General features: G+C 41.6%; 1 protein-coding gene across 3 annotated transcripts in view; it reads right to left on the bottom strand.

The window, feature by feature from the left end:
• Nucleotides 1-24,898, bottom strand: part of TMEM266 (transmembrane protein 266) — a 254,377-nt gene that overhangs the window by 48,175 nt on the left and 181,304 nt on the right. For 2 of the 3 annotated variants that reach the window (XM_019504412.1, XM_019504413.1), the window contains 3 exons: nucleotides 8,426-8,491; nucleotides 5,583-5,721; nucleotides 2,385-2,500 (listed from right to left, as the gene is read on the bottom strand). In XM_019504412.1, coding sequence (XP_019359957.1) covers nucleotides 2,385-2,500; nucleotides 5,583-5,721; nucleotides 8,426-8,491 — 321 coding nt within the window. Of the gene's footprint in view, nucleotides 1-2,384; nucleotides 2,501-5,582; nucleotides 5,722-8,425; nucleotides 8,492-8,536; nucleotides 8,594-24,898 lie in introns of all 3 variants that reach the window. The other variant, XM_019504414.1, reaches the window with a different exon arrangement.

The raw sequence follows: 24,898 nt of genomic DNA, 5'->3' as shown, positions 1-24,898 counted from the left end.
CCACCAGGGGTATACTGATCCAAAAAGGTTGAAAACCCCTGGTGTAATGTATGGGTGTGCTGACTGACAGCACAGGCTATGTCTGGTAGGTGTTGGCAGAATCTAGTATTAGTCGGACTCTTCTTTGCCCTAATGCCTGATGCTCTTGTAAACGCTGTAAGATGCAAGGCGTTTTGCCTGGGTACCATGAAGTTATCCAAATTTAGCAAACTCCCAGGACTAAAAGAAATGTTACAGTTACAATTTACTCTATCCCTTCTGATGAAATGCAAGAATAAAAATAAAATTACCACCCCCCAGTGTCTCAAACTAAACACTGTCCGCTCAGGCTGAGACCCTAAAAGTGAAAGGGAACATAACCAAAGGAAAAGGGAGGAGGCAGGGTAGAGATGCATCTTATAGACTAAATGAATCAGAGATGCATAAGCTTTCATGAGCCAGAGCTCACTTTAGCAGATGTTTAGGAAAAGGAGCACAAAGGAAATGGGCTTGTTTTTATTTTTGCACTTAGAAAAATGTCATAAGAAAAGCAAACACAAAACCCATGATTAGACTGGATGGTCCAATATTCATGTCCACTAAATCCTTTTACACCACTCTGACAGTATAAAGGGGGTTACTTCCACTTTAATGAGAAGCAATCAAGCCCAATACTAGAGTTTTAACAGGTCAACAAATTCAACACAAACATAGAAATACGTGTATTAAAATGGTTGTTTTTTAACCTTCCACTATCCCTTTAAGTGAAGAGCTGTAATAAGTGTGTGGGCTAACAGATTAAATACTGGAATGGGATTCAGGAAATCCTATGTTCAAATTCCTTTTCTATCACTATTCAGGAAATCCTGTGTTCAAATCCCCCCTCTATCACTACCTTACTGTGTGGTCTTGGTGAAATGATAATTTTTCATTCATCCGCAAAACAGGGATAATACAATTTGTCTACCTTACTTACAGAGGCAGTAAGAGGATGAGTTAACAAAGGCATGTGTAGTTCTGTTAAGCATTATTACTAACGTTTGGAAAAATTAAGGATATAGTTCTGCAGAGACTTTCATTTAGAAGAAAGACTTTAAGTTAATTTGCTTTAGGACTGGGGCCTAGTACTTAGACACTAGTTAAAGGTAAATTTACAAGTTGTCCAAAGAGTGCTGTGCTGTGAACAACTACCTTTGAAAACAGTCAGCACTGAACTCCCTAAATTCAGAAAATACACAATTCCCATTATCCCTGATCACAATGCATCAGAAGCAGGAGACCTAGGTACCTGTTCTCAGCTCTCCCATTGGCCTGTTGTGTGACCTTGGGCAAGTCGCTCCCTCTCTCCATGTCTTTCTTATTGCTCTTACACTTATACTTTAAGCTCTGGGAGAGGGTCTCACTCTTTGGGTGTTTGTACAGGAATCTTGCACAATGGGGCACTGATCTCAGTCACAGTATCTAATTGTAACTGGAATACAAATATTTACCACTGTCCAATAAGAACAGAAATAATCTTTATGGGACAACAATGTTTTATTTGAAAGACAACCTGATGCTCAACTTAGCTTTGGTTGGCTGCATGCAACTGGCTTTTGCTAAAGAGAATAGATTTAAAAACAAGTAATTCAATAGTTCTTTTTGTGCTACCAACTGTAATTCAAAACACTTGGGTCACTGCCAGAACAGTGATATTTTTTCCCCACCTTTTTTTTAAATGTAGTCATGTGAAACACTTTGCATTGCATCTCACTTTTCTTTAAAGACTGAATTACTATATACAATTGGACTTGGGAGGATCTGAAAAATCTTGAGTCGCTTCCAGCAACTAGAAGCTTCTACTGCAGTATTTTTGAGTCTGCCAGAAGTCTCAAACAGATGCACTAGGAAGCTGCCTGCTGCATTTAAAGCTAGTGCAATTTCAGAGCAAGCAGGATTTTAGGCAATTTATTAGCTTTCCACTGTATGTTCTTTTACTGCAAATAGGATTAATACAAATGCAATGTCCAGTAAATGTGACAACATCCACTTACTCTGTTTATTGTGTCAAGATTTCCATAGATAGCTAATAAATGAGTTATTAGAAAAGTGCTCATTTGCTTTCTCCTTTAAAAAATGAAAAGAAGTAGTTGCTATCCCCACTTAAAGGTAAAACTGTTTGAAACACCCATCTGGTCTAAAGTCATGTCTGTTTCACATATAGCAGTTAAGGATTGCAGGAAGCTGCCAGCCCCTCAACACTTGAGGCTCCTGCAGGATCATGTTGAAGCCTGTAATTTTTCTAATGAAACTCTAATAGAGTTTTTCTAATCTCAGATCTGGCAACTCACACAGGCCATTTCCGTCACCATGACATCAATATCTCAGACAAGAAATATGTAAATAAAAACATAATTGAACTTTACCCCTTGTTCTTGGCAGATCTGGGTTAGTCTTTCCAGCTGTTCATCTTGAATGACCTTTGCCTTCTCATATTGTTGAATCACCATTTCCATTTCCACTTTCACTGGTAGTACGTAGGCTAAAAAACACAAGTAAAAACTTGAGGAAATTTATCTATATTTTTACTTATTCAATGGAACATCTTCCTAGATTTTAAGACTACAAAAAATCTTTAGATTTAATCTAATCTCCTATGAACAAAAGGATGTAGATTTTCACCCAGTCATTCCTGCATTAAACACAAACACTTGTGGTTCAGCTACAGCTTTTATTTTAGAAAAGGTTATCTATCCTACGTAATCATAAGGACCTCCACCTTTGGGCATCAGAAATTCTCAGATCTACAGTGGGTGCATCTACATGATTTAGAAAGGATGTGGAGAAGCTTGAAAGAGTCCAGAGGAGAACCATGCACATGATTAGAGGACAAGAGAGCAGGCTTTAAGAGGAGAGGCTGAGAGGCATGGGACTCTTCAACCTGGAGAAGCGAAGGCTCAGGGGTGACTTGGTGGCAGCCTATAAGTACATCAGGGATGTGCATCAGGAACTGGGAGAACGTCTGTTCAACAGGGCACCCCTACGGAAGACAAGGTCCAATGGTCACGAAATCCTGGAAGAATGTTTTAGGTTGGACATAAGGAAAAACTTCTTTACTGACCGAGTCCCCAGGGCCTGGAATAGACTCCCTGCAGAGGTGGTGCAAGCACCTACTCTGGACATTTTAAGGAACACTTAGGTGCCTATCTTGCTGGGATCATTTGACCCCCAGCTTACTTCCTGCTCCTTAGGCAGGGGACTGGACCCCATGATCTTGCAAGATCCCTTCTAGCCCTAATGTCTATGAAATCTATGAAATATATGACACGCTTTATTGTGCAGAAGAGTTAAGTACTGCGCAGTAAGTGTCCACATCTACATATGCAGATGCTCACTGCACAGGAATGTGCTCTAATCATGAGTAAATTTGCTACCTGTAAATGCAAATAGCAAATTTACTCAAGATTAGTAACTGCACAGTAGCACTTGTGTAGACACCTGACTGGGGGCAAACTTGCTCCTGGTCAGCTGGGCAGCAAGGGGTGGAAGATTGCTCCCTGCCCCCGGGAGATGCCTGCTACTGGGGCACTGGATGTCTCCATGCCCTGGCAGCGGGCAGCTCCCAGCCCCCACTCCCTAATCATGATCGCAGAGCAAAGGTGGGAAGACTGCTCCCAGCCCTTGCCTTGCAATGGTGGAGTGGGGGCTGGTAACTGTCCTGGTCAGGGGGCAGGCCCCAGCCTCATGCCCCAATAGGGCAATTGAGGTGTAAAGCTTGGAAAGAGCTGCGGGGGGCGGGGAGTGGGCAGATCCCAGCCTCCTGCCTTGATCTGCTGGTGGAGCACTTAGCAGCAAGCCCTTGATTGGGTGGGAATGCCCACCCAGACAAGGCCTTGCTGCTAGCTGCCGCATCAGTAGATTGGGGTAGGGGGCTGGGACCTGATTTTCTCCTGCAGCTCTTTCCAAGTTCCCTGTCCTCAGTTGGGGAGCCGGGGCCAGGAGCTCCCTTCTGCTGGGGCAGGGGGAGATTGTTCCCTCCCGGGCTGCAGTGGTGGAGCCTACCTCAGCAGCAGGCAGCCCCCTGAGAGCAGGGAGCAATCTCCCAGCCCCTGTCAGGAGACAGCTGTCTCCTGGCCCTGTGCTCCCTGCCTGCCCCTGGTCTACCACCCAGGAGGAGCCTATAGCTCTCCCTGGCTACTGCAGGGGGCCAGTGCAGGGCCAGAGGGGGTGGGAACAGACTGCAGCCAGGAGCAGATGAGCTGCTGCAGCATCCCTGCACATGTAGACATCTGCTTACAGTGGGTTTACTCCACAGTACTTTACTCTAGAGTAAACCCACCCCAGAGCAAATGCACATGTAGATGCACACAGTGAGATCTCTGTCACTAGTTGAAATATTGTTGCAACACTTGCCTGATCTTTTACACAAATGCATGTCTATCCCAGCAAATATTAGTTCTTCTCAGTGGCCAGGCAGGAGTGTTCTCTGCTTGGTGTCCCATTCATCCCCTCCAATTTTGTATGTTTTTTAGGTATGCACCAGCTTCCAGGAGAGGTATTTTAGTCCTTGAGCATTTTGGTTCTTAAATATAACTGCAGAAAGTAACTATATAAAGGGAAATTATAGACTATGAGAGAGATTTTCAAAGGTATGAATGGAACCAACTCCTACTGACTTCAACAGGAGTTGGATGCCTACCCACCTAGAAAAATCTCCTTCAAGTCACAACTAGGGCAAGTTCAAATTGCTTGGCAAGACTGCTCAAAATTTACTGCATTCCTTGCTATTCTTTAGAACCTGAATCAGACTCTGACTTCACCCTACTAAACTACTGGGTCTCATCTTGCATTTTGGAAGCCCTCATGATCTAAGCCAGACGTGCCAACCTGATACTAATTTTTCTCACACAGAAGGAAAGTGACTTGCATTATGAAATCCCTTAGGTTTATACCAAAGCAACTTATACTTTGATAATGGATCTAGTTGCCCTCCACCTCGTCTAACATCTCCTTTCCTTGATTCCTTGTTTCCAGATTCATTGCTCCTGTTCTCTGCAGTGTCACCTTTTCAAAATGTTCTCCTGGTGCCTCCCCAGTGGAGGCGTGTCCCAGAATTCTGTGCAAAATAGCACTGGAACATGCCTAAAAATCACACTCAATAGCACACATAGGTTTGCGGAGTGCACCTTCAGTGGGGAACTTCCAAGATGCAGAGAAAGCACAAAGCATCAGACACAGAGTTGTGCTAAAGGCAGAAACCAAAAGCAAAAGTGATCAAAGATGGAAGATGCCAGAGTGGACAGACAGCGGTTGCAGAAGGGTCATATTCAAGATGCTTATCTGACACTACAAAGAAGGATTGTTTGGGGAGAAAAGACAGGAGGGAAAACAAGTCACATATATCTGTATGCCAGGAGAGGGCATATAGCAAACAAAAAAAATCATAACAGGGTATTTATCCTAAAAACTGATTCCCAGTCTCATCAATGGGGATCATAATGCTATATACCTGTTCACTGCTTTTAAAATGTAGAGGAAAGAGAACAATAAAATTATTCTCTACAAACAGTTATGAGGGCTACCAATCCTGGGAATTCTCATGACACCATTTAATCACCACTTACCATCAATAATTCTCTTAACTCTCCAAATCCGCAGAGTGATAATGAGACTGATGGCATCCCATGGACTGCTTGAGCCATTGGCCACTGTGGAGGCCACCATTGGAGCCAAGGATAAGATTATCACAGCGCCATCAAAGACCTGAAAGGAGAAAGATTTTTAATGAAGAGTATTTCCAAATCCTTTCCAAAGGTCACAAAAGCTGCCACTCCTGTTGGTGGCCTTAAAGGGTTTTGAATGAAGTTAATATTTATTCTCTGTGTTAAGGTGAGGACATAGGGTGAAGACCATGGGGAAGATGCATCATTTCATGCTGGAAAGCAGAAAACCTTAATGGTTTCATTCAAAATTTCAGGGGTGACATGAAGATATGGCCGGAGGAATCTGGAACTATACTGATCCACTGGTTACAATCTCCATGAAGAGGTGATGCCCCAAATGCTATTTCAATTCAGGAGCTGCATTATTAATGCTACTTATTTCCGGATGCTTGGTGCAGAACAATCACAAAAGAGGAAACTGTTCCTGTCCAAATATCTGACATTCTAAATGGACAAAACAGACAGGGAGAAAGAGTTGGTGTAAAAAGGAACAGCAAATAAATAAGAGTGATGGCACTTGGACACATTCTGATTATTCAGCTTGTGTGGGTATTATGTGCAGGTCAAAGATATACCGACTCCAATTATCAAGGACTCCATTACCAACTGGCTAGCTTCCTGAAGGAGTCACAGCAAAGGTGAACCTTCAAGCAGGATCTGAATAAGGAAACATTAGTGGCCTTGGATTATGTTAAGGAGGACAGTTGCAGATGAAGGTATGGATAGATTTGTTTGAGAAGCAGGTTTTAAATATCATAGCCAACAGAGAAGATGGCATTATGTAATAGTGCTGGTCTTCCACAGCTTAGGAAAATACAGTGCCCCCAGTCCCTATTAAGACCCATTTACTCATGGTTTGTACAGACAGAAACAATGTTACCTTTAATAATATCACACATAAAAAAATGTGCATTAATTCAGTGCCAGGGCAAGAAACAAGCAGTCACCACAGATAGGATGCTATAACAGACCACTTCACTTCAAATACAAAACAGAATTCTGCTGAAACAGCTGTGTTTGGCCTGGATAACACCAAGTACTATGTTACTTCCAACTAATAGTATAAGCTTCATTTTGAATAGTCAAACCTAAGACTTAGTAAACCAGACAAAGTAGTTATGTTTAGTTATACAAGATTTTGCACGGCTCTAAATACAGCTTTTTATGGGCAATGAAAAAACAGAATCTCTCTTTCCCTCCCTTTTAAAGCACTCAAATTGCTATCTGAACGGATGAGTGGAATCCTATTAATTTCTGCTTCTTTCAGAGCAGTCTTCCATTTTTTTTGGTTTTGGGATTTATGGTTAGGTTGGGGTTTTGTTCTATGATGCTTTAACACATGCATTTCTCTGTCTGCCTCTGGAATACTGTACAAAAAATGAGGTAAAATTGCTGCCAATTGTTTCCTCTTTATGCTTTCTGCAAGCTTTTCAATGTAATTAGTCGGCAAGCTTCTCTAAACTATGAATAATGTATATAAGGGGAAAAATCCACTTGTGGGAATGGGAGCTTTTTTTTCTCAGTGTGAAGGTTAGATGTAAGAAGTCTTTTTATGTAACTATGGGAACTGAATGGAGATAACATTTTCTGTTGTACTGTCTTTGGTCTCTGAAATGCAGGAAAATGTAGCCGAATCTTATAATTAAATTAAAATGTATATTAAATACTGCTGTACTTTTGCAGCGTATGCTCTTAATAATCATTTTGTTTGGTAGATATAATAAGGCCCTATCTGTTCCTGATTTCGATCCAAGTATACAGTTCTTAGAGACAGTTATTGCTTACAAGTTCTTAACACAGTTTCTTCGACAAGAATGGACAAGAAATTATTGTCTGTTGCAGAACTGTAATGAAGATTGTTTGGGTGGAAGGGGACCTGTCTGTAAGCTCTGCCTACATAACAAAACATAATCAAGTCTGAGGATGAGTTAGCAATATGGCTAAGGACGCCATTGTATACAATGTCTAAGTGTTGCTACAAATGGGCAGCAACCTTGGACTCTGATTTGACCTAGGGGTCGAATCAGAACTAGACAAAAAATAGATTTATGCTGGATGAAAGGGTCTGATACATATATTTAAAAAATAATCCTCATTCAGGATAAAAGCCAATATTTTCTGAAATTCAAAAAATCATCTTACTTTACTTGACAGAATACATTTGCATGTTTTATTAAATTTCAGTCCTTTATATTCTTTTAAACCTTTGTGTACAAAATGAAGTAAAAACGTTAAACAAGTAATTTTGTAATGAAAAATAACCTTTTTATTCTAAAAATCAAGAAATGGGACATTTTGACATGTTTAAAACTTTTTCCACTTTGTTCAAAACTTAAATTTCATCAAAATTAATACAATTTCACAACATTTGTTTCAGCCAAAACAGCATTTTTTAACAGAAAACTGTTTTGGCAAACATTTTCAAACTATTTTTAATTTATCTTGGTTATGAGAACATAGTTAGCTGCAGTTCACATAATTCTGGATCATATTGGTAACCAGTCTCAGTTATAATTGCAGTGCTGAGAGTCTAATTAGCATGGTTATTAAAAATAAACTCATGTCTACACAAGTCAGAAAAAAACACAATATAATTGTGCAAGAAAACAGATTTGTTTAAATGCTGCTGTAACTTGTATCAGTCAGATAAGGCCATATCCACTGCAGAAACTAATTTGTATCTTTAATTTTACTGTGTTGGGAGGAACATGTATAAGGCTCTGCAAATATTAATGGAAACATACCTCTTTTGCATCCGTTCCTGTATCAAATCCAGTGCAGGAACAGTTAATTATTCTTACTTTGCCATGCTGAAAAATAATGCAAACAGTGTTGACTGTGGTACTTTCACTTACCTCTATTTTGTTTTCAATATAATCCCATATGCCAAGAACCACAATCCTCAAAATAGTCTAAGAAGAGAAATTAAGAAAAAATAAAGACAATAATTGTATTATAACTTCAATGATATGCATTCAGAAATCCTTTTGAATAAGAAAGTCAAAGCCCCTTACTCTATTTAATGATACCCTGGAATCTTTTAACTTTGTCTAAACATTACGATTTCTTCTAAACAATGAAGTTGATTTTAATAAAAATAATTATACTTCTCTATTAAAAATTGCAGTGACTCCTTCTAAACACTATCATTATTCAGCTAACCAAAAGAACACTTTTTCCTGTAGCAAGTTTCATATGTTCATGTCTTTTCTCATAGTTTTACAATGCTTTATTTTCTAGAGTTGTGAGATTGATTAAAAAAAAAATCAAAAGTGTATCCCTTATCCAGCACTGGTGTCGGCACAAAGTGTCATCTTTCTCTTTATGCAGTCTTTAGAGTACCAGTGCCTGTTTCCTTCTGAGAAAAGAAACATCTCCCCATTCTGAAGGTATTAGTGTTTTTATACTTTGAAGACAGACAACACTTTTCTGTTACATACTCCTGTGCTGCCATTCTCTCTATCCTGAGCAAGAGGACTTTTCCTAATATCAGAGCACCAGGGCGTCAGTGTTCAAGGGAAAAGCATCCACTTCAGCTTTTAAGCAAACAGCAACAATTAAAGTATTTTTTTAGAGAAAAAGATAAAATGTGAACAGATAATGAACCCATGGTGAAATTCCTATGAAAACTCCAACAACTTCTTTCCCATTTTTTCTCATGCTAATGTTTTTAAAAGATCAATATTTTAAAATACTGTAATTTAACTCTCATAAAACTGCAAAATTAGGGCACAATTCTGCCTGTAGCAATGCAGAACTCATTTAAATGTACTTTACATGCATGAGGATTAGAACGTAGCTGATAAACAACACCAAAATGTGACTGTTTATCTGAAACAGGTTGGCAGGTCTGCAAGCAGAGCAGATGCCAGGAACTGTGCAGGGGAAAAGTACAAAAATGGCTGTGATGAATATAAAAAGTCACCTCTTTATTTCAAGTAGGAATATATTAAAAACAAACCAACTCCAGATTTATGCTGTGATCATTTGCTGAACATACTAACTATAAGCTAACCACCGAATTGTATTAGCACCAGTACAGGCTGGGGGCTGACTGGCTAAGCAGTAGCTCTGTAGAAAAGGACCTGGGGGTTACAGTGGACAATAAGATGAATATGTACCTTTGTTGCAAAAAAGGCTAATGGCATACCCAGTTGTATTAGTAGGAGCACTGCCAGCAGATTGAGGGAAGTGATTATTCCCATCTATTCTGCATGGGTAAGGCCACATCTGAAATACTGTGTCCAGTTTTGGCACCCCTCCTCCCGCTAAAGAAAGGATATAGAGAATTTGGAGGGAGTCCAGTAGAGTGCAATGAAAATGGTTAGGGTGCTGGGGCATATGGCTTATGAGGGAGCTGGGCTTATTTCGTTTGGAGAAGAGAAGACCGAGGGAGGATTTAATAGCAACCTTCGACTACCTGAAGGGTAGTTCCAAAGAGGATGGAGCTAAACTGTTCTCCTTCTAGTTGATCTAGTTTTGGATGGTCCTGCTTTGAGCAGGGGTTGGACTAGATGACCTCCTGAGGTCCCTTCCAACCCGAATTTTCTATGATTCTATGATGAGCTACAAACTTTGTTCAAACATCTATGATGGTTGGGGGTGTGAAACAATCGCTGCTCATTGTAAACTGGCATGCTGGAAAACCCCCCAGGCGGCACACAGCTATGCTGACAGAAGAGATCTACGGTTAGCTTTGTTGTCATTCAGGGAAATGGTGTGACTGTGTCAATAGAAAAAAACCCCTTCTTCCATCTTACATCCTATCTCTACTAGGGGGCTCTTATAACATAGCTATGTAGGAAAAGCTGTAACAGCAGTAGCACTGTCATGTAACAAAACCCTGACTCTTCAGAATAGAACTATTCATAAGTAAGGTAGTTACATTTTCATAATCAGTGATCAGGCAAGCAAGTAGATCAGCATGTGGCATCTAAAACTGTTTGAGAAGGGAAACACTAGTCACGACAGTGAGCTCTGTTGTGCTTCTTCCATTTGAGAAGGGCTTTTAGGAGACCTTGAACTACCATCTGGGACCAATGCTGCTGCTTTGATCATCACAGACATGCAAAGTACATTTTCATTTCAAAGCATTTTCAAAATTTAGCAAACCAGTAAGACTGTTTACAGAGGTTGCTTGGAGGGCAAGGGAACAGCTCTTCAATAGGCAGGAAGGACTTCATTTTAAGGTGCAATCTCAAAAATGGCTTTTCTAATGATTCTGTGTTCACCAGAGATACACAAGAACAAGAATACTGAGAGTATGTTCAAATGCTGAGGACAAATGGAGTGCAGGTGCTCATCAAATCTGAAAGTAGCAGCCCTAAGCAAACACCCAGCAGACACAAATGTAACTGGGGGTTTAGTTTTCATGTAAGCATCTGCTGAGGCTCTAATAAAAAATCTGCATAACATGTTTCAAAACATAATAGCCAGGCTAAGCAAATTCTACAGCTGGCAGTCATTAGGCATTTCAAAAGAAAATATTTCTCTGTTTCAGTCTCTTGAACCCTACTTCACTTGAGTCACAGAAGGGATGAGTTCTGCCCATTTTAACTATGCATAGGCAGCAACTGTTAAACAACAAACATTTAGAGGGCAGCTATAGAGGCTACAGACATACGTTACATTTAAATGCTACAAATACCACTGTAATGCTACAAAAAGCTGGTGTACAGATGTGCACACCATCTGTAGAGCAAAAAAGAAGGCAAATCCACTACTTTCAAAAAGGAACTTGTTTGTCTCAATACATTTTGTAGGACAACATCTGTCTAATGGCATAAAGTTCTGTCAGGGTACCTTGGACTCCCAACATCCCAGTCCTCTGTTCTCCCTACTCTCCTCCAAGGGGTGGGGGAGAGCAGAAGACTCCCTGACAGCTTGCCATAGCGAAGTATCAGGGAGGCCTGCCAGGACCCTGTTGTCACGCTACAGTAAGAGCACTGGCAAGAGCCAGTGCCTCTGTTGTTGTGGGCATCAGAAATCGTTCCTGCTGCTGCTGCGAGAGCTGCTACTGCTGCTGTAAGGACACTAGGAAAAACAACTTGTGCCACTGCCACTGACTCTGGGGGAACAGCTGGAAAAGCCCTGGTCCTGTGCGGGTGCCAGCAGTGGGAAGAGCTGCCACTGCCACCACCACAGGAATGCTAGGAAAAGCTACTGACCTCTGACAGCCTGCTGGAGAGGGCATGCTGTCAGTAATGGAGCTCACTGACAGGCTCCTCCAGGGGCAGGGGCAACAAGAGAAGCCCCCTGTTGCCTCCTGGATGGAAAGCACACCTTTGAGGCAACTTTTGTAACTCTCCAGCCAGAAGATGAAACATCTGAACACCCCATCATGCTCTATTTTTTGTAGCACTACAAAGTGCTGAGGCACTTCACAGGGCTACAGATGAACATTTGACCATCTCCCTAGCCATGGCCAGAACTTAGCACACAGTCAGAAATCAATTATGAAATTCATTTCCTTTTCCTTGGGCAGAGGATGCTAAAGAACATTTTATCTTTGGAACGGTAAGACATACCTTCTGCAAAAAGAAGGGAATAATTCTCTATCGTTTACATAAGATTTACATGAAGCTCTCTATTTAGGGACAAGAAAAAGTTTTTCTCTGTACTGTGACTGATTTTTCTTTTATCCTCCCTGCAATGTTCTGCCTGGGCTGAGATACTGTCATATTAAGGGTGGCTCATAGGACTGGAAGCAAGACATAAACCTTTCCACCTTAGACTGCTGACATGAATCAGCACAAGTCGGTAATGTCTTAAAGCAGAGATTTGGTGGAAGTTTAGTGGGACCTGTGGAATGAACTGGTGGACCTCAGTTTCTGTAGTACAATGTCCACAGAAGTGGACAATCAACAGCTTTGCTGCCTATGGAGAGAGACCAGTGGACAAGTAAGCAGGAAAGCTGACTAATCATAGCTCTCATCCTAGGTCCATTACCTCCAGAACACAATACAGGTACATCTGAATGCTACATAAAGAAGATGGGCAGCTACTTGTTCTATGTTCCAGGCTACAAACTGACACCTTTCATCAACATATTCATTAAGATGTTAACTAAATAAAAAAGCATAAGGAAATCTTGGTTTTTGCTGATTTGATTTCCTGCTTTGTGGGTGTGTGAGGAAAAACGGGAGGTAGTATAGCTCATGAATCTTTAATACTGCATATGTCCCAAGATACACCTGCAGTTTTTTCAGTACACATCAGCCAAGCCTCTCTTTTGTGATTCCAAGCTAGCAGTACTCTCTTTTACTGTCCCTTTTTAGAGGCAGAACATGTGCTAACAAAATACTTCCATGGGTGTTGTCAGAACTCCTACCAAAAAGACTTCCAACTAGACTAACCTGAGCTTCTCTAAACACATTTTTATATACAATTTTGATCCTATCAGATAAACACAACAAATAAATATTGGGTCAAAATGAACACTAGGATTGCTTGCAAATACCACTGTTAATATTCTTCCAAACAAGTCTATTTCTTGGGCAACAAAAATGTATTTAATGTGATAATGTATGTTACTTTTACAGTGCAACTAAAAACACCATCTGTGGTGGTCTCTGAAAAACAAAGGGGAGTATTGATCAAGGCATCTTGTGCACGCTACATGGATGAAACTAAAAAATATTTCTTCATAGTTTAAGCACAAGGAGCAACAACGTGATATAAAATCATTTGTACTTACACTAGTATTTGTAAGGGAAAGGCAAAACAAAAAAGCCTTGTTATTTTCTGGCTGCGTCTACATAAGATATTGTGCAGTTGTTACTCCGTAGTCTTTTAGTATTTGCATAACCAAGTATTAAATGACTGCACATTAACCAGCATTACTACACAGTAGCGTCCATGGTTTGTGCCCTGCAACACTACTGCACAGTACTAATGAGCTACTGTGCAGTAAGTGCCTTGTATAAATGAGGCCTCTGTGCCCAGGCATTTTCTGTCACTGTAGTACATGTAGCACTGGTGGATGTCTACTGTAGATATAATGCTGTAATGCAATGTATAAACATCAAGGCAAACATTAAACATAGATGGCTGTAGTTTGGGGATTAAAGGACCATTGCTAACTTGAATTTTTTAATTGAAAAAACTCTGTAAAACAACATTTTTGATAGATTTTTTAATTATCGTATTTACTTAAATATAAGGCAACTCTAAATATAAGCCAACCCCCCCAATAATTAGATTCTATATTTGGAAAATGTATACATGTGTTATAATTTTCCAGGAATAGAATCTAATTATTAGAGGCTTGCCTTGAATTTCTTCCCTTCCCATTGCTACAGTAGGAAATATAAATCCAGGGGATCAAGTGGCCTCCAGGTCTCCAAAACTTTTTCCCCCTGCAGCTCTTCCGCACCTCCTTAATATCAGACTCTGCTATTCCTTAGCAGGGGAAGTGAACAGCAAATTTGAAAACACTGACTTTGTACTGTGGATACCCATAGACTTAGTTCACCCAGAATTGATGCATTCTACCTTTTTTTTAAATTGCTTCAAGTTTTAGTACAGATACTCCATAAACACGCTTTTAAGCAACACTTTTGTACCTACTTATGTACAAGTAGCTACTTGTGTACAAGTACCTACTTATGTACAGACTATGCATATTAGTCCAAAGCCAAAAGGCTCATGATTACCATAAGGTTCATTGGGTTGGGCTCCAGTAGAGTCAACAGTGTTTCAAGCCATAGTTTGCACAGTTACATATGCATTTTTTTTAAAAGCAAGAGAGAAACTTACTAAATGATTATACCAAAAGTGCCATCAAATGCACAGATAAAAATTTGGGGGAAAAAGAAATATTTTTGGTAACTTCTTTTACATACGCTTATATGTAAATGAAAGGAAAATAATTTCCATGCAGAAATGTAATTTCCAAGGTAACAATGTTCCTTTAAGATTATGGTTTGCTGTTGTCAACTAAAGAGAGTTTGTTCTCTGCAGTGAGGTTTGTGAACAGTTGCATGATGCTGCAAATTTTCTGTGTAATTTCAGAGGGAAACTTGGCCAAGAGCTTTGCTGAGCCAGCTGCGTGAATTCCCACAATCTGTGTGAGTTAGCCACACTTGTCAGCTGACTGCACTGTACATTCAGTAATTTTTTAAAAATACTTTATTGTTTGCACAGTTAGTATGCTACTCAGTGGGTGCATTTGTACATGCCATTAAGGAAATGTGATAAACTCCAGCACAGTTTGCACCAGTCAGCTGCTCCTGGGTGCAGTGTCTACATATATGCCGTAGACTGCAGCAGTCTGAACCGGGGTGGAACAGCCCTGGGCTGGCAGAGGGTCTGGAGAATCAGCCTCAGGCTCCACATGGTAGTGTCAAGCGGGGGAAGGGCTGGCTGGGGCATGAGGGTGCAAAACTGTGGGGCTAGGCAGCAGGCAGCATCACTTTAGCACCCTCGTGCCCCAGCTAGCCCTTATCACCATTTATACGTGTGTTTAGTATTCTGCTGTAAGATAGTACTGTCCCCCACAGTACTATCTTACAGTGTAGTTAATTAATTTACTGTGCCCTAATACTGGCGTGTGTGATGCTTTACTGCAGAGCTAATAAGTCAACTCCACAGTAAAGTGTGCATTTAAATACACTCAGTGACTTGCTCTGCCATATTCAGTCCTAGTGTAAAGATACAAAAAGTATTAGGATGAAGGGTAAGTTTTGGTAATGGTAATGGAGAATGATACTGTTTTCAGGTTAAAAATATTGCTTGTAATACAGGGGGAGGAGGGAACATGGGAGAAAGGGGTCCTTTTTAAGTCTTTCTGACATTATATCTCCTCTTTCTTGATGCTACATTAAGGATGACATATCTCTAGCTTATACAGATACCCTGAAGAATTAACTTTTGTCTTTGTAATGCAAAGATCCTAGGAGTCTGCCAATATCTGTTCACTACCTTCATTAATGACTTGGAGGACTGAATAGGATTATACTGTATGGGCATATCTACATGCTCATTATTGTGCTTATTATTCATATAATAACAGCGCATTGGAGCAGCAGCCCTGCAACACATCTACACACACCCTCCATTGTGAGGTACTAGAAAAATACGCATTCACTTATTTTAATGTGCATTAGCTAAAGAGCACAGGTTTTTTATGAGGCTTTAATGCACATTAAAATAGACTAATGCACAATAAAGTGCATATGTAGATGTGCCCTATACGTCTCTTTCTTAAGAGATTTTAATCTTCCTAAGGGTTGTTACAAGCAAGGAGCACAAAAACTTATAATAGATTCTAATAAATTGTTCACAGGTTATCCTAGGGACATGTATGAGGTAAAAAATATCTCATCAAGAAAATTAAACCTACAAAAATAAAATTATAATTAACTTCTTAACATACCCCTTTAGTTACTAGAACCCCAAAACTGTTGAATATCTTCCCTTTCCAGTGCCTATTTTTTTCACACTCTCGCAGAAAAAGGGTCTAACTCAGCATATTCCTCACATGAACAGACTTGTTGATTTCAATGAGACAACAAAGTTGTTTTAAGTTAGCATAGTGCTTAATTACTTTGCTAACTTAGTACTCAGTAAAGTACTAATGACTAAAGGCCCCTCCAGGGCAAATCCAGGATTTGGCAAAGTGGGGTGCAGGAGCAGCCACCTGGGCTGCAAGAGTGGTTGCACACCCTGTTCCCAGCTTCCTCACCTCATCCACTGGTGTGAGTAGACCATGCCACCAAAGCTTCTAAGGGCTTTTTTTTCAAGTACCCAAAGCAGTAAGAATCCCACGCTCCTGTGCTCAGAGGCACATCTCCTCCCTCCCCTCCCTCCCTCACCTGTTGTCCTGGGAGAGGGAGACGTTCCAAGCCACTCCTGACCACTCCAGCAAGGATGCTCAGGGGCTGGGCTCAGCTGAGAATAGTTACAGTGGCAGCAGCAGTGAGCAGAGGGTTCCCCCTCTCTGCACCTGCTCTCAGGGGACTGGGCAGGGTGGGAAAACTCAAGCCCCACCTTGCCCCTGCTGCTGCTATCACTGTTCCTTGCTCAGTCCAACCCCAGCGCAGCCTGGCTGGAGCATGCAGGAGCAGTTTTGAAACTTCTCTGCCCCTGGGAAAGTGGGAAAAGCAGCAGGGCAGTTGGGAGAGTTGGGATGGGGAAGGGAGGGGACATGCCTTTAAGCATGGAGGGGAAGGAAGGGGGGATTCATATATATTTTAGGGATGTTAAAAAAGTGCCTAGGGCTAAGTAGAGAAAGTCAAAAAGCCTGAGGCTGAATTGATTCAATCTTTTCAGGTTAGTCGAAGGTGCATAGATTGAACTGATAAGCAAATAAACAGACATTCACTTTTGATTCCAGAAATGCAGCCACATGCCTGCAGTGATCCAGGCCAGAAGCCGGGGAGTTGGTGGGGGGAGGGTATGGAGGGTATGGAGCCAGAGCATGCCTCTCGGCTCAGCTGGAGCAGACAGCTTGGGCCAAGGCTAGCCTGCCTACCCTGTGAGGAGGTTTATGGGGGAGGTGCCAAGCATCCTGGGATGCTGGGGGACTGTGAGTTAACTTGAATCTGGAGGGGGTCTCGGACAGAAGTTCAAAAAAACAATTTAACCTAAATCAGTTAAGTCAGATACTACATCCATCCAGGTTTATTGTAAGCTGATTTCAGCCATTTTGAAAGTGGTCTATGTGCACTGAACTTCTGTCATGTTACAGATTAGGACCTGTTTCCAGTCACTTATGCCAGTTTATGTATAATTTCTGTCACTAACCCAGAAGCTCCCATGGTGTGGTCCATTCCAAAAGAGGAGTGCAGCTGTACCACTGCACTCCCTCTGGGTCCACCCCGGAACCCCTTTCATTTGAAGAATCAAATTGTGTTCAGTAACATTCCCATGATTAAAAAAAATGTAAAGGCATGTATATGATCAAGTCATCACTTGATCTTAGCCAAAAGAAAGAGATGCACTTACACAGAGTAAGGGCTGCATGAATTAGCTTTCTGCTGCCAATCCTGTAAAGCTATTAAAATATCTGCAGTGTCCAGGCCACTTAACCAAAGCCAATACTACTCGGGCTGTCAAATGATTAAAAATTTTGATTGCGATTAGTTGCATGATTAAAAAAAATAGTCACAATTAATAATGGTTTTAATTGCACAGCTAAAAAATCAAAATTATACACAGAAAAACTCAAAGCTATGCAAAATTATGCAGGTACTTTGTATGGTTGGGGTGGGGGTGGGGTATGTATGTGTGGGGGAAAATTTATGAAGTTGTAGGGGACTGTGGGTGTGTGTATGGGGTTTGGAGCCTGGGGAGGGGAGGTCTCCACATGCCCTGGTAGGATGAGGAGTACTGTAGTTGAGGAGTGAGAGGCAGCATTAGGGCTGTGGTGACTGTGGCTTACGAGTGAGGGGCAGGGGCAGGGCATGGGCATATCACTGCCCCTCCCACAATCATATTACCCCCCCACAGTTGTCCTGTTTCTTAAAATGAAATATGGTAACCCTACAGAAATGTAGCCTGGCAGTGTGGATAGCAGCTCCCAGCAGGTAAGTTTGTGGAGGGGAAGAGTGGGGGGAGAGGGAAGGGGTGGGGGGTGCAGATTAAGGTCCCTACGGTGAGGGAGGGAATGGGGCAGGGGTGAATGGGGCCCTGGGACTGGGGCAAGTCATGTGAGGAGCTGCAGGAAGCTTGTCTAGGAGTGTGGAGAGGGCAGTTCCCAGCTACTGCGTGCACCCCTGGGGGTGGCATGTGGGGCATGTGCCCCCAGGATTTGTGCGTGGGGCGGAGGTGGGCCACTCACTGTGGACTGGGGCTCTGCGCCCTGCTGCCTTTGCCATGGGAGCCACATGCTGGCCACGTGTCCCCTGCCTGCCTGGTGGCAGGAGGCACAACATGGCATTGCACAGCTTCTGGGGGAAAGGCACCATGGCACAGAGCTCCATTCCACAGTGGGCAGCCTGCCTCCACTCAGCGCACAAATCCAGGGGGCACAACCCCCCATGACTCCCCGGGAGTATGCACAGTGGTGAGGAGCTGTGCCCCCCCTTCCCCTGACCATGGATCTGTCCCACGACCGGCCCCAGTCCTAGGACCCCATTCACCTTAGCCCCTGCCCCTCTCCCTCACTCACTCACTGTGGAGCCCTCAATCTATTCCCCGCATCCCTTTCCTCTCCCCCCACCCCTTCCCCTCCACAGACTTACCTGCTGCACACTGCTCTACAACTCTCTAGGCTACATTCCTGGCTACATGCACGCTGTGGCTGCTCGTGTGTGTGTGTGTGTGTGTGTGTGTGTGTGTGGGTGTGTGTGTGTGTGTGTGTGGGTGTGTGTGTGTGTGTGTGTGTGTGTCTGTTGTTCCCCCCACTCCCCCGCCCATCTTCCTGTTGCAGCAGCTCAGAGCCCATGTCCGAGATGCCCTGTGGTCCTCTGCACTACCACTGCTGCTGGGCTGGCCAGAGGTGATGATGATGGTCGCAGAGCGGAGCTCCAAAGCCACATGTGCAATTAACGCATTAAAAAAAGTAACACAAGAACCAATTGATGCCTTAATTGTGCACATTAATCACAATTCATTGACAGTCCTAAATGCTACATTTCCTGTCTTCGCTCCTTGTTACAAGCACCATCAGAACTGATTTTGCCCACTCAGGGCATAATCTTGACCTTGTTGACCTGTTAACTTGGCTTTTTGCCCCAGTATCTTTCTGACATTATATCTCTTCTTTCTTGATGCTATGTAATGTTTGGTGCATGGTCAAATTATAGTATTATATGTGAACAGATGCTAATAAACAAAAATAATCACAATTAATAGATTTAATCTGAGCATATGCAAAAAGTTACAGGCATGTCACTCCAGAGAAATAAACTGCTATATTGGAAAGTCACTAAGACTCAGTAGAAAGATGCAAAATTAACATGGTGCAATACATTCACTAAGATTTGTAGTTACAGATGAAAAGATGGAAGGGAAATGCAGTAGGAGTTGCAACTTCATTTCACTGGCAGCAGTTTTGTTCGCAGCTATAAGTTCTTGGCACATTTGTCCCCTACACTTCAATCAAGCAGCATACCAGCTCCTATGTAACTGTTATGACAGGTTATTGTGGGTGCTAATAGTGCCCACTATTGTTAAAGATGCAAACTACTTTTCCCTCATAATACTCCAGCTTTTAATCAGTTACAATTTTCCAAAGCATTCTAGTTCTGTGCTGAAAGTTTTCCATCTTTGGCCTCTATCTGAGGGTCAGTATTTTAAATAGGAACAAAATACTTTCAGCTATTATAAATAATGGAAAACTAATAAAAAAAAAGGATTTTTTGGAAAAAAAAATCTATCTGCACTGAAAACCAAACTCATCGAAAACACAAAGGTGCAATACAAACCGCTGAACTTCAGGATATGATACTTGCTCTGAAGAAAACTCCCATTGAGCACTACTGCCCTTATTTGGTTTTGGGAAAACAGCATTATAAATGACTGATTAGATTCCGCAGAAATATGTTAAGGTTTGAACAATCAAACAAAACCTTAGCTTTTTGGGGAAACTGTTACACTTTTTCTCTGCCCGGCCAGGTGGGAGCAACAAGGGACTGTAAATGCTTTACTGAAAATGTCATCCCTATCAACCATAAACAAAAATAAGTCGAACAGAATTTCAAGAACAGGAAAAAAAACCATGCTCTTAAATAAATAAATAAAACTATAAGAGCATACAAGATCCAATGATTTTTGGGGCTTCTACATTTTGCACCATTTTATAATATTCTGAAAATTCTACACTTTTATCTAGTGTGATGATAATGATCACAACAAAACTAGATGTGTTGCTGCCCTGTTAAGCTGAACTTGCAGCAAAACAGCAAGACAAGAATTCACTTATCCCCTACACAATGATTCTTGGTTTGTATACTGTAAAGCACTTCCAGGTTGTTCCTGTTACAATGGTAAAGCATCTGTCAGCATTAAGGTGTGATGTTGCTAGCATTAACACAGGCTAGGATTCGAATTTTTCAGAGATTTATTTGATGAACTGAATTGTAGATATCAAAGCCCCTTTAGGCTCTCTGCATGGATGCTTCTTATCCTAAGCAGGAAGCTTTTCTTTGATGAAAATAATCAAGCTGATGAATGAAAGTACTCACATTTTGAAACACAGAGGTAAATGGCAAAGTGGATGCCAATAGGATTAGAACAATGTGAAGTACAGGCAGTAAGGGAAAATTCGAACCCAATACTTGTACTTTCCTAAATCCAGAAAGAAGAAAGGAATACAAATATGGACACAGTTAGCTTTGGCCATGTGGAGAATACAGGAATTTCTGTATTTTTTTTTTCTAAGAAATAAGCATGACCCAGTTTAAACATTCAGTATTGCACTGACACCTACAAGGACTGAAGGGGTTCATATAGTCTCTGTAAAAAGGAAGAAAGAGACCGGTGTTGGTCACATAGGCACAGTGGCATTGGCTTCAATAAATGATACCCACCCCATACAGACAAAAAAACCCCAACCATGTGAACATAGGGAATTATCTTGGATATTGGATACTGGACATTGCCTTTGGCTTCAGAGAACGCAGAGCTGAATGGAGCTGGAGTTGAGCCTGTCTGCAGGTGATTCTAGTGTACCTGTGCCAGCATCCACTGAACACCAAACAGCCACAGCTTATAGTCTCCTATGAATCTTTGCACGCTGCAATTTGTAATTTTAGGAAATAAGAGGCTACATCTGGTTTTGTCTATGTGGCTGTAACCAGGTCTCTGTCATGGGTTCGCTGACAGGGTTCTTCTGCAGGGCTCCTCCAACCCTACACCCTGCTCCCTTGCCTCGTGGATAAATTAAGTCCTTGCCTCTCTTTCCCTCTTTTTCTTGGTTTAACTCCAATAATGGAACAGGAGATAAGAACAAAAGTAAACAAACAGGCCAACACACCCATCCTCAAAGGGTTGTTGAGTCCCTCAAAACAGTCTGTTTATTATACCCTCGGGTTTTGTCCCCAGAGAACATAAACAAACCTTCCATCTTCAGGTCAACAAACACATCTCCTCCTCAAGTAAACAAATGAAGATGGAACCAACCTCTGGTTTCCCTTCAGTTCTCAGACCCCAGGAGAGTGTGCTCCATCCCAGGCTGCAGGATTCTGCTTTGCTGTCTCCTCTTTCTGTCTGGACCCTTTTAATGCACAAACGATATGTGCAGTTTTCTCACTACAGACCCAGGGAGAGACAACTCTGGCATGACACTTGTCCAGCAGCTTCCACGCTTTGTCTCCCCCTCCCCAGCAGTGTTCAGCCTACTGGCTTTTATTTCCAGCCTTGCTCAGCTTCCCTGCTGCCAGGACAACCCCTCCAGTCAGCTGAAGCTGGTCAGATGAGCTTTGGTACACCTGGGGAGCTGCCTCCCTGCTTCTAGAATTGCTTTTTTCTCACAGCTTGTGGCAGACTTCCCCACCCACTCCTCGACCAGGTGAGTTACTGGTTTTCTATTGTTCTCCTATTACAGAGGCTTCATCCAGAAATGGGGAAACTGAAGCAAACAAAGAGGGCTGTGATTTGACTTTCCGGTCAATGAGGAAGAACAGGTTACCCTCCCAACCTCAACAGCACAGTTTCAAGGAGTTTTTTTTACAATTATGTGTGTTAATAGGAAGCAAGATATATCTTTTTGGACATAGGCAGGCAAGGTTGTTTGGGTAGATGTGATATCTTTATTAGACCAACCAACTAGCTGGAAAAAGGTATTTTCGGACACAAACACCCTTCTTCAGGCAATGGGAGACTGGTGATGTTTTGAGTTCTCCACAGTAGAAAAGAAGCTAAAGTAAAGAAGCAGTCTGTGAAGATGCAAATGAATGGATGTTTGAAAAGCAAAGGGTAGAGATGTGGGGAGAAAGAGAGGGTAGGGGAAGAGTGGGGAAAGTATGAAGGAATGCATGGAGTCAGCTAACAGGCAGGTTACCTGGTGTGTTGTAATGTGTCATAAATCCAAGATTAAGTCCATGATTTTTTTGTATCCAGTAGATTTGTGAAGTGAAGTTTGTAGGCTTGCCTACAAAAGCTGTTTTGTAAGTACCCTTTAAGAATCAGCACTGAGAAACTGGAGAGGGAGTGACTGTCTTGTGAGAAGTGTGCACCTACAAGTAATTGGATATTTTTGTCTTCGATGGATTTTCAGTGTGCTTTCATTCTGGTCATACATACCAGAGACCTTGGCTATAAATTACAGGTTTTTTGGTGTGTCTAGAAGATTGCTGGTTTTGTGTAGATATATGTATGTTGGTCTGTATGTTTCTTGTATATGGTGGTTTGTATTTTACCATTTTGGATATTGATCACGGTGTTTAAAAAGGAAATGTTGGTGAACCTTGCTAACCTCCTCACCAAAAGCAAACATCCTATGACCCAAACCACACCGAATGGATCCAGACCATGGCAAGACAAGAAATGTAAAACCTTCCAACACATCTCCACCAGTCCCACAATAATTCTACCCCACAACAGAACTATCACCATTCCTGGATCTCACACCTGCACCTCAGAAATGTAATATATTTCATCCAGTGCACCAAATCCCCTGATGGAAAATATGTAGGAGAAACCAAACAACAACTGCATCCCAGAGTGAATGCACAGCGAGCTGACCCCTTGCATTCCTTCACACTTTTCCCTCCACTCCCCCTATCTCTACTCTTTGTCTTCCAAACTTCCACTCATTCACATCTTCACAGACTGATTGTTTAGTGTAGCTTCTTTTCTGCCTTGGAGCACTCAAAACATCAGCAGTCTCCCATTGCCTGAAGAAGGGTTTTTGTGTCTGAAAGCCTGCAAAGAAGTTTTTCCAACTATTTAGTTAGTTTAATAAAATATACCACATCTACCCAAAGAACCTTGCCTGCCTATGTCCTTAGACCAACATGGTTACAACCAACAACTCTGCATATCGTTTGGACAGCATTTCACTGCATATATTAACTACTCACCTTTATTTTGGCTGCATCCAATGGAAGATTCTACCATCAAGTTGTTAAGATGAAGTTTCACACTCTCTCCAAGACTGTGATATGGAAAGGGAGCATGAATACAAAATAGAAATGGCAATTTCCTCAAAGGATGTGCACAAATTTCTGGACATCTCTGCCCAAGGGAAAATGCTTCAATGCTGAAGGGGGAGAATTGGAACAAATGTGCAGAATGTCTGTACTGTTTTAAGAAAAGCCTGTATGACAAACGTTATCCACTCCCTACTGCACTGTGATCTCCTAAGACTGAAGAGGCAAATTTCTTCATGGAGAATAAGAGACTGGTATTGGTTTTGCTGGCATGTCCATACATGAATCACCAAGAAGTAAATGAAGTTTTATTGGCAATACAATAGGAAACCAATGACCAGATGTTAATTTTTAGTCAATGGCAGCCAAGGGAGGCAGAACATGAGCAAACAGCATGGCTAAAACATGAAATAGAGAACTGAGGCATTGGGACACTTAGATAAGAAATATGATGCCCCGTGCAAGCAGAGAGATGGAATCCTGGATGTTTTGGACCAGAGGCTGATGCTGCTTCTAGCACTGACACATATGTGAGCTCTGCTGTTCCAGTGTACCTGAAGGTCTCCAAATCCACTGACAGAGGTTAATTTAACGGTGCAATGGAATCTGACTCAGCCTTCCCATCATATTCAGAAATAATTTATACTTTATTTCTGCATCCTAATTAGTAGAAAAGGTTGGCAACCAGGATTTGGCTGTTGGGTAAACATAAATTTCAGAGGCTGTGGGCGCAACTATATGTGGGCTTTAACGTGCAGTAGCCTATTTTCCTGCACATTAAAGTATCACATAAACTGTGCTAATACAGTAATGTGCAGTAAAAATAGGCTACTGTGCATTAAGAGCCACTAAAAAAGCATACACTTTTGCTATTGCGCATTAGGGCAGCCTAATGCATATTCACCGTGCATTAGGGCAGCCTCACCTTGGAGGTACTAAATTTACTGAGCATTAGGAAAAGCATATTAACAAACATGTATACATACTCTGTATTAGGATTTTAATCTTAGTTTTCATTCTAGTATTACAACCTCAGAAAAAAAATGCTGGTGTGATATCATGAAATATATATTTAACAAGAGCACTTTCAGTTATCAAAGCTCCTGCTTTATTAGTTAGTTATATTTCTTCAGATATATAAACCAAGAGATATTCAGAGCTGGAGATATTCAGACTGGTAGA

The sequence above is a fragment of the Gavialis gangeticus genome, unplaced genomic scaffold (genome assembly GCF_001723915.1).
Source record: "Gavialis gangeticus isolate Ggan-Ray unplaced genomic scaffold, GavGan_comp1, whole genome shotgun sequence".
NCBI lineage: Eukaryota > Metazoa > Chordata > Crocodylia > Gavialidae > Gavialis > Gavialis gangeticus.
Note: the sequence above shows the minus strand (reverse complement) of the source record. Positions and strands in the feature narration are given on the sequence as shown.